Raw genomic sequence first — 13,836 nt, 5'->3', positions numbered from 1 at the left:
TTCCTTTCACTACATATAACAAGGGCTTTTAAAATGAAAAAAAAAGATGGAAAACATGTCACGTTAGTTACAGAGATTTTTTCATAAATTCTTGATACTAATATCCTTCATTGACCTAGACATACGCATATATAAAAAAGATCCAAAAGATACTCTATAAAGAAATCGATATTCTAATGATTGCTTAGCAATATATTTTAATAACATATTGTTTATGCACTAAAATATAAAATCTTATATTAAAAATTGTGACAGACACATGGTAAATAAATAATAATAATAATAATAAAACGCCTATATTACGTTTTCAAAAAGTTAGCAAAACCTTCATGAATATGGATGAATTCATTTAAATAAGAGATCACAAACCTTTTCTTAGTTTTAAATCTAAAATTAAAAGTATATTATGAAATAGATCTTATTATAGCATTCAACAGTTTTAGTTAATCGAAATGTATGGAATTCGGTTCATTGACTCGTTTATATAATTTATATTGTAATGTACATATAAAAAATTATTAAATTTCATTTATAAGAGCAACTCTTGATTTTCTGGCCGGCTCTCAACAGATCTGCGTTCAAAGTAGATTATAGCACACTATTTATATTGTTAAAATAATCGACGATTCAAAAGCGCATATAAAGATTTAATTCAATAAAGGTAAACGTGCTTATACACTTCTGTAAAAGTAAAAGATAATTTCATATTAAAGTCCAGACATAAAAATTGTGTCTAAACGAAATCAAAACGAAACTGCGCAGAACATTCCAGAACTATGTTTTTCTTCTGGTATCCAATGTATATAAATCTATAACAATTTTTTAAAAAAAAACAAAACAATATTCATATTAAACTAAGGTAAATAAACGTAAAAAGCGTAAAAGAAAATGTGAATGTAAGATCCTGAAGATAAAAGAAAAAGAAAAAAAAGAAAAGAGAAGTAATGCAAGACATTGAGAAGGATAAGAGGGTAGCTATCGTACTTCTTATATAATTGGTAATATAATGTACATATATATGTATATATACATATGTTTAGTGAAAAGTTATTACTTTTAAAAATAGTCTCTTTTACCATAGTGGGAGAAAACGAGAAGTCCCCAAATAAAAAGTATACATTCTCCAGAGAGTTCGAAAGAATATTCAGAAGAAAATCTTTCATGTATCCCAAATTCAAATTGTTAGACAGGACTTATCCTTTTATTTGCGCGACTTACATACATTACATAGCATCTAAGAAGGTTAGATGCTATGTAAGAAAAAAAAATGCCAGTCGTTGAAGGCGATGAACAAAGCTAAAAAGGTACTAGAAGTAATTTAAGTACAACAATATCAATACAGATAAAACGATTGCTTTTTTAGAACACGTAATGAACTTTTATATCATTTTTAAAAGATATTAAAACGAGGAATTTATTTACTTAATTTATACACTGCTTTTATTTTTATACAATCATGTTAAAATTTAATAAAGCACTCTATTTGTTATTGTATCCCTTTTTAACGACGTTATGTTTTTTATCTTGTTTTTGGAGCCGCTCGTACTGCCCTACTATGTGGGAGCAGAGATTATTATTATAATATTAATTTTTTCACGTAATTTTATTACTTTCATTCTCATCTTACATTCTTTTTAATATTCATTCGTTCTTCTTTCTCAACTTTACATTATCTTTCATTCCTTCCCATTCTTTTACTTTCATTCATCGCTTCACTTCCATCGTCTCTCCTGGATATTTTATTACCATATTTATGTGTTTTTCTCATCTACACTTAATGTTTGTTGAATTTTATTTTTGAACCACGATAAGTTATTTTTCTTACTATTTTGTGATTTATAAAGATTTTGCAATTATTTAACAAACATTTTTTTATATTTTTTTCCTCAAAAACGGGGCTTTTTTCATTAAAACAATTAAGTCTTTGGTATATCTAAAACCATTGAGTATTTAATGTTGTATACTTTACATTAATTGATTTCATTTCAACATACATTCTTTTACAGTTTTTTACTACCTGTTTCCAATTACTCGCATAAATATTTTAAAAAATAAATTAAAATATTTTAAATTACAAAGATTCTCATATATGTTACGTATGTTAAATAATTAAAATATATTATTTTATTAATAATGACTTAAATAAAAAGTCAGAGATGTTTCGATGATTTTTTACGAGACATCAAAAATATATTTCAGTGTAGCCAGGACGAAAGATGCCCATAAATCCGCCTCCTTTATCAAAAACTCTTATTTCGCAGCTTGATAATAACATGATGGGTCATTCTTCCCTCTTTTCTTTATTTTCGTATTGTATTACTCGGTTCGAAAACAAAGCCGACATTAAATACAGGAGGCGCTGCGATAACAGACCGTAATCTATAACACGCTGCCTTTTAGCTTTCAAATGTGATAACTATTCTCGCGGCTTTAATAAAAACTTCTTTACCAATGGAATATTATTTAAAATAAACTTAATTTTATTCTACAAGTCGATATAGAATAAGTTTATAAGGTTTTTTTGTGTGAAATCTATTCTTCTATGTAATAAGCTACCTTTGGAAGTCAGGATGGCAAAAAGCCGTTACAGTTCAAACTGAAACTTCGGGAAAATATGCGTCAGAAATTAGCAGAATCTTCACAACAGTAGTTATCATTATTTATATTTATTTACACGAAGTATATGTATATTTTATTTATGTATTGTATATTAATATACGAGATATATATGTAAGTATTGTTATTGTATTATTGTTAGGTATGTTCTATTTTATTACAGTTTAAGCACTCGCCTTAAAATTAATTTTAATGAATAAAAAAATAGAAAAATAAAATTTACAAACAGGCTATACCGTCATGCTGAATAGTATATAACAGATGGCACGCATACGTAATTATAGCATTAAAATTACGATTCACATAAAGCAATCACGGGAGCTAGAATTATCTAATTTGATAAAGTAAATAGAAAATTAGGAAAAAATAAAAACTGTAAATGAGATAGTACAAGTTCTCATCCGTTTTAGGTTAGAAGTGTATGACGATTATAATTTATAAAAAAAAAACAATTTTCAGTTAGTTCCTTAAGTATTGCGTGGTACCTGTGGATTTTTCATAAACAATAGAGTATTCAATGTCTCTTTTAGTTCAACAATTACAGAAAAAAAAATTTTTAAATCCAATACAACGGAGTCAAGGCAGACTATCTCGAAGCTTTTCTATCTGAAACAAGAGAAGTGTAACTTCTTTATAAAACTAAATGTGTATCTTTGTTACAGCTGGCCCGTTCTAATCAAAGCCAGGTTGTGTTGACAAGAGTGAGCTTTGGTCTCTCAGGAAACTTCAGCTGCGAAGTGACAGCGGATGCCCCATCATTCGCTACATCGATTGTATCTAACAACATGGAAGTTGTAGGTGAGTACGAAATATTCATTAGTGTTATCAAATATCACACATTCACACTTCACGTTGAGATGTCGTTGTAAAAATTGAATTTGGATTCTAGATTTAAATAAAATTAATTTAGAACCTTCATTTTATTTAAATTAGTTTTACAAATTTATAATGCATAATAGTATACGTGATCGTTTTGGACGGGTCTAATAAAGGCTCTGGATCACTCAGAGAGTAATAGAGAGGCTATGCTAGAAATTTCCAGAAGAACTAAGTTCACCGACGTAGCTCGAAGAATTGATTGTCTGGAGTGACAAGGCGTAGTAGACGAGGCGTGAGTACGCCAGGCCCTTCACTAGGTGAAACGACGACAAAGTTTAAGTCGCGAATGATATAGAAAGTTGCTAAATGTAGGCAGTGCTTGGCACTAATCGGTGTAACATAACTCCTGAAGATGCCGTGGAGGGGTAAAACACGTGTTGAGTAATTTGGTGGTGGCAGTTGTGTGATTCGCATTGTTTGCCGCATACGCATTTATCAGCGGGCTGGCGGGCGGTGCATTTTATTGCACGACTACCACTGCATGTGCGGAAGTGGCTAAATATTGGTCCTTTTTTAATGTAGGCAACACAGGACCTATTATCACATCGATCTTTGAAGGAGAATAAATGTTAAAAGGAAAAAACTCGTAGACCCTATAAGATACGTCGGCGTAAAACAGAGATAGACTGTTTCTTTAAAACGAACCTTTTTTATTGTTGTTATACTCTTCGTATGGTATGTCTAAATTCCGTCTCATTTATGCGGACATTGAAACTATAGACCAAGATATGTATAAAACCAAACAATAATAGAAGCTTGAACAGTGACAGCTCAGCTGTAACAACTGAGACTTGCGATCATGGATCGCGGGTTTGATTCCCCACTTATAACCCTTTGGGGCACGTTGGTATTAAAAATGACCCACCCTTTTGATGCGTAATAACGCATGGTGGGACATTTCTCGACCTACCTGGAAATATTGGAATAGTTACGCGCTCATACTTTTTTTTCTAAGCTTTATTATTTAAAGTAATTGGTACACCATTAGCAATTGGTAAAAATAAACTCGATTGCGCTGGCGAGGTTTATCATCATATGACAGGTTCATTAAGTGTTGAAACCGAAAATTTTTAGTAGTTAATAACAGAATTTTTTTTATATATCATTGTATATCCATATTAACCTGTTGTACCACACAGCGATCATAGAACACACCCCATAGATATTTTTGGGCAAGGTTTTACAGGTCTTGTAGTGCGTGTATAGACACATAGGGTTAAGCGACGACAGTGAGAACTTTTTTTTGATACATTTTCTAATTCAAAGGTAATTACATCAAATGCCACGTTAAATTTATCGTCATTGTTCGCCTACACTTCGTTTTTATCTTTAGGTAAAGCTCGAATTAAGGCTTTATGGCTCCCTCTGGAACCTGAACATGTCATTACATAAAAACTTTTAATTTTGTGAATTTTTTTTTGTTTAATTGTTAAGTTCATCAATTTTCTATAGATTGTTATTCCATTTCAATAACATATCCTACTTTGATTTTATTATTTAGTTCTATATTGTTTATTAATCTAAATGTAGTGTTATCGATATTACAAGATTGAAAACATAACAGATTTTAAAATTAAATCAAACCATTTTGAACTGATAAAATCGAAAATGTAAATATTTCATCTACAAAAACATATGTTTCGTTTATGCTACATGAATTTGAATAAACATTGTAAAAATTCAACGGAATCTTTTATATGATTCGGTATAATATGCTCCGTCGAATGCTATGCGTGTATTGTGCCGCGACTCGGGTAGACGACCTTTTCGACACAAGTGCTTGCCAGTGCACTACAATGCACATTTACGGAGTCAATGTGCATTAAAAAATTGCTTCATATTTTACATAACTAACAATTTTTTGTACCGAACGATAACTTGAATAATGTTACTTACATTTTTATTCGTTGTCATCGTTTCAGGAGTTAGATGTCTACGGCTGGACAAATATATTCCAATGGCCTTAACAATGTCATCTGTACGTGGACTCCGTTTAGGAACGATACACGAGGCAACAGGGTTCTCCTGTGGCCTACAAGTTACTTCAACTTGATAATCCCCTGGTCAATCTCTTACTCTTGTTCGTCTACGTATCTCATCATTCCTATTCAATCTCGTAGAGAAATCTTATCATTAGCTCTCTGCATCGCTCGTTTTTTTCAAGTATCCCATTCTTGAGGATCTCTTCCTGCCATGTGTAATCAGGGAAATTTTTTAATTATTTACAATTTATTTTGTTATTTCCACGCTTCTCTTTTATCCTTCTTAAGATCTTTCATTAATTCCTCTGTTGTCTTTCTCATTCTCCTCCATTTAATTCTATATCTTTTTATCACATATCGCCTCCCTTCCTTTGCCTTCCAAAATGATTTTCGATATTTATTTTGCAATTTTTTTTTATTTAAATTATATCTTTTATCCCATAGCTCGTTTTGTGACAGTGAATTTGCCAATAAGACCAGAATTATTATGACCATATGACTTATTGACGGACAAAGGAGACTGTTTTGGAAGCTTTTATAATTTTGTAATCAATGCAAATTTTCAAGATCAAGGTGGAAATCGTATTTATTTCTTCATCATTATCTTCGTCTATTACGGCGACTACTTGTCTAATATGGCATCTAATGCTATATCCTCTTGCATTGCAATCTGCGTGCCTCATATTAGCATTTTTTTATGCGCAAATGAGAATATGGTGTACTGTATGTTATGATTTTGTTGTACTATGCCATTTAAAGAACCATCAAAATGATTAACTATTTCGCAATTATTTTGTTCTGATATGTAGGCTAATGAGTAAACTATCTAGGAAACTTACAATGTTTCGTTTCGTAAATATATGAAGTTGTATTGTATTGTATCTGATAAAGTTAATGCTGTTAGCCCAAAGGCTTTTAGAGCTTCATCTAACATGAGTTCAAGGAATAGAAGGGTCCGTGAACTAAATTAAGTCATCGCAGATTATATTCTAGGTAGATAAGGTGAGAGGGAAGCTTACCTCGTTGTGTCAGTTTGTAATCAAGTTGGATATGAAATACAGTTCTGTACAGCATAAGTTAAAAGGGCAGTAGCCTGTCTCGCGCCCGCGCGAGATGACTACTGATCAGCTTTTATGAAGCAGTACGGCGCCGGCATCGTACGAAGTAACATGCTAACACGTCTGCACTGCTCTTGAATGTTCTAACTTCTTACGTGAACCTTGGGTTTTTAGCTAAATTTTTATATTTTTTTATTGCGCCTTCAATATTAGTACAAGAAAATTTCTGCCGCGTGCCAAAGAGAATTTCTTTTGTAGTGCCGATCTCGCGCCGGTGCGTGACATTTTGATTTCTTATTTTTCATTTAAAATACCTTATATATGCAAATGGTATTTAATAAGCAACATTTTAATCCTTGTTAAATAAATATATAACAAAGAAAAAAATTAGCTTCTGACTAACTCCCATGTTCAAGACACTGGCAGTGAAGATTTAATCTTTAGATCTTGTGACTTTCTGGTATAAAACACCTACATTCTAAATCCGTTACGCACAGATAGGTGCAATAACGTTGTACATATTAGTACTGTGTTACCGAAACTGCTATACCGCGCCTTAAATAAGTTCCCGACGATACGGAGGGAATATCGGGGTTTCCATTCCAGTCTACCGTGAACCCTCTTCTCCTTTCTCTTATCTCAACGTTCTTTCTTAAGGCGCGGTGGTATCGCTAGCAACATATAACTCAAGTACAGATATGTAATTAAATGCATCTAATCACTTCATATAGTACAGTCAAGTACCAAAGTATGCTTTTTACTAGAATATAATTTTTAAATATATATTATGACTTTATTAGATTCGTAAACCTGACTTTTGTTCATTTATTAAAAAGGAATATTGGTAATTCAGTTAAAATAACGGAGCAATTTTTTATTATCTCTCCAATTTCGAAACATTTCGAAAGCATCCGTTTTAAGAGCGATTCTGTAAGCTTCCTCTCCTTAATCGTCGGTAAAAGGTGACATCTGGAACCACATATACTGATGGACAACAAGTCTCTTCAAATTGTGATATTTTTACGCATTATGTGACAAAAATATTAATAGAATTGACAGCTAATGTTTTTTTGATGTCCTCTTTCACGGAAGTCGTATTCGATTCAAGACGATTGCCTATTCACTTCTAAAAAGGCAACCGTGTAGACTTCTTCGTGTATGACAAGAGTCACGTTTATTAAAAATACAGCGCCCATGTCTAACTATCTCAGCTTACTGTACCTCGCTCGCCTAGTGTCAAGTAGTGCAATGACCTCCCATTAGGACCGACCCCTTCGTTCAGCAGTTCACTTTGTCGGACCATAATAATTCACAGGTCTCTCTTAGATTTTAAATAATAAACATATATAGTGATATATAAATACATTTAAAAAACTTTTAAGTTAAACGGTTTTTTGATACCCATATTGTGGTGGTTGTGGAAAAATATGTACCTAGTCAGCCATATTGGAACGGCGTCCATCTTGAATTTTAAATTTTGACATAATCATCGTGTTTTACTAGTGTAGCCTTTCATTTGATACCCATATTGAAGGGGTTAAAGAAAAATATGTAATCCGCCATCTTGTATCGGCGGCCATCTTAGATTTATAATGTTATTGATTTTATTATATTGTATTGTCATCTAAATTAAATGTGTGTACCAAATTTCAGATCAATCTGACAACGGTAAGGTGCTTAAATTTCAATTTTTAATTTTGACCCAAATAAAGAAACAAATTCCGTACGGGTCGAACTAAATAAAACCGTTTAAAAATAAAGTTCATCTTTGTTTTGCGCTTTTAATAGAACACTTTGATTGGTAGAGTTCAATTTGATTATTGTTTCTATCTGTGCTCTTCTGTAATTATTTGTGTATTCCACATATGTCCACATCTGGACAAAGGCCATTTCTATATTTCCAATAAGACCGGAAGCGGCCTGCATCCGGAAACTTCTGATGTCTTTAACTAAGTCACTTGTCCACCTCGTGGTTAGATTTCTTCATATTTTTCTATTGCGCTGTAGCAGCTATTTGTTCTGTGCGTTATCACTTCAACTAGCTAATCCGCTGGGTTTGGGCTGTTACAATGAAGATTTAAACGCATTATCATCAACGCTATCATCATCAATATATCAGCCGAAAGATACACACTGCAATGTAAAGGCTTCTCTCGAAGATCGCCAAAATAACTGTAAAGTAATACTGACCGTAAAAGATACTACCTTAAGCCCGCGACTTTGTTCGCGTGAAATTTAACATAAAATTTGTGTTTCATTTTTTTCATTTTTATTTTATTTATGTGATCCGAACACAAATTTCACAATTCACATAAATCCTTATATCACCCATAACTCGAAACGTCATCATTCGTTCGCTGATTCGTCAATTCGTTTCAATTTAAATCACCGTGAAATGTCATGTCTATATATGAAATTAATTTGAATCACAGTGGCGCCATTTGTCAAAAATTGGTAATACTAACTCAGAAACCTTTGTAGATTTATGCATAACAACTTTGTCGTAGATCATCACGTGATCAAATGGATTGTTTACGATTCTATAAAGGACATACAAAGATAAATTTATTTATTTTTATTAATTTTATTTATTTAATATTCTTTATTGTACACGATAAGATACATAATATACAGATACAATAATATACAGAAAAGTAAAATGGGCGGTCTTATCACTCAAGGCAATCTCTTACTGACAACCATAGTAAGGAAAAGATAATAGTACTTATAAAGGGTAGTTCACGTGTACAAAATCATACATATTCACAAACAAATGAACATAAATATACATAAACATACATAGACATACATACATACGTATATAACATATATACTTATAATAAAAAAGGTTTAATACATATTATAAATATAATACAATAATCAATAAAAACATCAAACTGATTTGGATCGCACTTGCCTCGGATAAAATCATAAGTCTATTTTTGTAGTGACTAAATTTATATATATATATATATATATATATATATATATATATATATATATATATAATACTGTGATCACTCTGGAATAAGTTTTGTTTATTTGTTAGACTGTGGCAGGACAGCTTTTGATTACACGAAGTATGCCGGAGCAGCTATTATTAAATAAGGGTACATTCTATTCATGTTTGTCTTCGTGTTATAAATTTATTATTTCCTTGTTGACAGTCCTACCCCCGTCGTCGCCTGTTATCCACACGAGTCAACATTATTACATGCCTGGAGACATTCTGAGGGCGAACTGCACCTCCGGACCCAGCCGCCCGCCGTCCGACCTCACCTTTTATATAAACGACATACCGGTAAGTGTTATTAATTTTGTACTACCGCTTTTATTTATCTAACATTTTTTATACAATTTATATACAGCGTCTAAGTTAATACTGAAGGCATTCTTTACCAATTTACCTTTTTGGTAGTGCACAGATAAATTAATTAAGGTGGTTGAAACAAGATAATATTATAAAAAAAGAAAAATCTAATTCAGAAGGAAAATTATAACTAAAAATACTCTTATATAAATATATTAATAGCTGTTATACTAAATCAAGGCGTCTGTAGCGCTTGAGCAGCGACTTGAAGTAAAAAAATGTACCAACTAATATATAATTAAGTAAAACTTTCAAATTGTATTGTTAATATGTAACATATAAATTTTATATATAAGAGAAAATTGTGTAAGAAAAATTTTAAATAATTATAAAACGGTATCGTGTCTCGCAGCTGGGAGAAGAAAGGTCCTTATCAAATAGCGGCAACTGTCTGCGTATATATTTTAAATATATATATATATATATATATGTATATATATATATATATATATATATTTAAAATATTATATCACGATGATTCCGACAACTTGTTAAGCAACATCTCTCAAACCATTGCTTTTAATGCGCAACGTTTCCTGATCATCCTAATATCAGGACGTGTGTTCCTGAGAAGAATAGATTGTATCGCAAAGGAGTGAGTAAAGTCGGTACTATGGGGGACATCTAAGTAGACGATTGCTTGGGGAGCGAAGTGTTTTCTCGTGTGTTCTGGCTACGACCTGGAATTGAGACGTTAAGTAGACAGGTGAAGTGGGAGAAAGAAGTAAAGAGAAAAGTGTAGTGTCGGATAGGCAGCCATTTTAGCTGAGAACGGTACAACACACATATATATATCCGATGCTATCAAATTTCGTTACATTATGTCCAATTTTGCTTTTCGATTTTCTTTGAAAAATGATATCAATTGTATTTTATTACCAACTAAAGGTTTATTTTTTAAATTTTAATAACAAACCTTTTTTATTATTATTATTCTGTATTCAAATTTACATGCTATGGCATACATAATTAATTAACGTCGTGCGTCGTTGTCGTTTCAATTCATAGACGCCAATTTCAGGGCATAGACCTCCTGCAAAGGTATCTATAGGGAGATATATCATAATTCCCATGATTAGGCGGGCGGGCGGGCGATCTAAGTATCGTACTATTGTATGCAATGAACGCTGCTGCCTACCTTCTGAAAACCTATTTGTGAGCAGTGTCAATAATATAATTAATAAATGCATAAAGTATGAATTATATAAGACTGTGTCCCAGGGATCGAACCCGCGACCTACCATCGCAAGTGTCAGTCCTCTTCCACTGGACTACCACTGCTCACGAAAAGAAAAAAATTGCGAACACGTCATAGTATGAAATACAACATTATTACTATATTAGATCAACAAGTGGTTAAATTCATAATAAAATTTACAATTTTATATATATTAACTTTTATTAAATTCTTGCTTAAAACTTGTTATAAAGCTATGTAATTTTAAACCTTTTTTTAAAATAAAAATTATAAGGCCAATCAATTAGACATTTAAAGTGTAGTTTACAAACTATTCTCAGACCTACTGAAAAAAAAAAAATATATATACGAGTATATATATATATGTGACATTTCAAAGAAAATCATAGATAATTTTATATATATGCAGATATCGATATATGTAGAATATTTTTTTTCTTTACGACGCTTTTATGTAAGTGTTTTAAGCTCTCATATTATAGGTTGTATCAACAAAAGCGTATGATAGAATGTATGATAGTAATAGTTAAGAAGGTTCGAAAAATATAGTAATTAATTAAGAAGGTTCAAAAAAAATAATAATTTTACTCAATAACATAGCAAGAAAAAGAATTTAAACTTCATTTGCATTAAAATAAGCGCACTATTGAATAAAAACAACTTAACTAAACTTACCCGTCAGATTTTAAGCTACGTACATTAACTTAATCACTTACAACTTAACGTCAACGTTGAATGAATATTTTATTAATGTAGAGGCTTGAATTATAAACTCGCTCTTACAAGTTGCTTAAACCGAAACACCGTTATGAAGTTTCATATTTCTAAAGCATGAAAAATACATTACTTTTCTCTTTATTTAAATAACTTATATTAACTTATACTTTAAAGAGTTAAAGTTGTAAATTAAAGTTTTAATTGTAAATTTAAATATATTCCTTAAATGCATAATGATAAATGTATTATATACATTTATATATATATATATATATATATATATATATATATATATATATATATATATATAAATGTATATAATACATTTTATATATATATTCATTTATTTACTTTATTGGAGATAAACAGTAAAAAAGGCGGTAAGAAAGTACAAACTTAGAAGCTTAGAAATATAAAATTAGTTACAGTTGTTACCTTATAACTATCTCACTTTCAGTAAGATATTATACTATATATACCTTAACAAATAAAAACATTACTAAACAGGGATATTATGTTTGTTTATATATTTATATTACATATCGTATAATTCCCTGTACTGCAGTGTAGTTATATGCAAGGTATAAACTTTTCAAAGTATAAATAAAAGTCATGCATTTAAGGGATATTCAAAAGAATAGATTGGGTGCAGTAGATTACCACACAAAGTAAAATATTATTATAAATTACATCCAGCAAGACATAAATAAGCCTTCCTCCAAGATCGCCCTGAAAACCTTGCACTGTCCACAATCGTCTACTTCTCGCGAGTTTGACTATGTCGTAGGTTTACCTAGTGGAGGCTTAACGGATAGTGGTCGCAACCTTTCGACGCTCACAACTGTCTATCGCACATACGATGCCCACTGCCACTTTAGAAAAAGCGGATATACTCATTTCTGATTTAAAGTCCCAAGATCTAGTCCTCTCCATTACTCTACTTGATCCTAGGTTTTATTATAAGGTCCATCGTAAGCCACGTCTTGAATATTTAATGGAATGAGGCGTTACATTGCGGAAGTCCATCCTAAATAAGAAAGGACCAATATCTAGCCACTTCCGCACATGCAGTGGTACGCTGATAAGCTACTCACTCGGTGTTTAGCACTAATCGGTGTAACAACTCCTGAGGATGCCCCGTGGAGGGGTGAAACACGTGTTGGGTGAATTTACGGTGACGGTTGTGTAGTTGGCATTGTCTGTCGCATGCGCATTTACGAGCGGGCTGGCGGGCGGTGCACTTTCATGCACGACAACCACTGCATGTGCGGAAGTGGCTACATATTGGTCCTTTCTTATCCACGTCTTGAATCTTCAGCTCAACACCGACAACAAACACTGGATTAATAAGTATATTATGCTTTAATAAAAATCACTGTGCTTTTACCACTAACAAGGGCTTAGTACGTACCCTAATAGAATTCTGTAATTTTAAAAATTACAATACAACATTACACGAGCGATGTATTCGACCCACTGACAGTTAATACAAGAAATTCAAGCTGCGTCTTCAATATTAGTTCTATTTTTATATTAAAAAAATAATTTACAGTATTTTTTTCTATTACCACAGATTAAATGTTAACATTATTTAGTCTATAAGTACGTTTCAACAATGCCTCATGTACAAACCATGATTATATTACTTTAATTAAACAAAATACTATTAAAAACCTATTATGTGAAAATGGCATTAAGATTAAAGATTTTTATTTGCTTTTTAACCGATTTTTATGAAGTAAGATTTACACGATACATATACCATATTTGATGTAATTCATGTTGTGCTGCTAGCCGGCCTAGGCTTTGTAGCTTAGTCAGCTTCATCGAAATTGAGTCCGTGGAAACAGAGGTCCACGAACATATACCATAATTACATGTTATTAATTTTTGTGTCTGTCTGTTAATTCTGGCTTATTCAGTATTTTTCAATCTTTCTGTACCGTGCCCCTACTTGGATTTTTTAAATAATTATGCCCCCCTATGTAACATACATACTTTTTTATTAAAGTTGAA

At 31.7% G+C, this 13,836-nt stretch overlaps 1 protein-coding gene across 1 annotated transcript in view; it reads left to right on the top strand.

Moving 5' to 3' along the window:
* Nucleotides 1-13,836, top strand: part of LOC137926505 (uncharacterized) — a 47,264-nt gene that overhangs the window by 20,683 nt on the left and 12,745 nt on the right. The window contains exons 4-5 of the mRNA XM_068770123.1: nt 3,279-3,414; nt 9,703-9,836. Coding sequence (XP_068626224.1) covers nt 3,279-3,414; nt 9,703-9,836 — 270 coding nt within the window. The remainder of the gene's footprint in view (nt 1-3,278; nt 3,415-9,702; nt 9,837-13,836) is intronic.

Source organism: Battus philenor, unplaced genomic scaffold (genome assembly GCF_028537555.1).
Source record: "Battus philenor isolate CCGP_79_NKW_IND1 unplaced genomic scaffold, ilBatPhil1.0.hap1 SCAF_10, whole genome shotgun sequence".
Lineage (NCBI taxonomy): Eukaryota > Metazoa > Arthropoda > Insecta > Lepidoptera > Papilionidae > Battus > Battus philenor.
The sequence above is the reverse complement of the archived record's forward strand: the minus strand, read 5'-3'. Positions and strand labels throughout refer to the sequence as shown.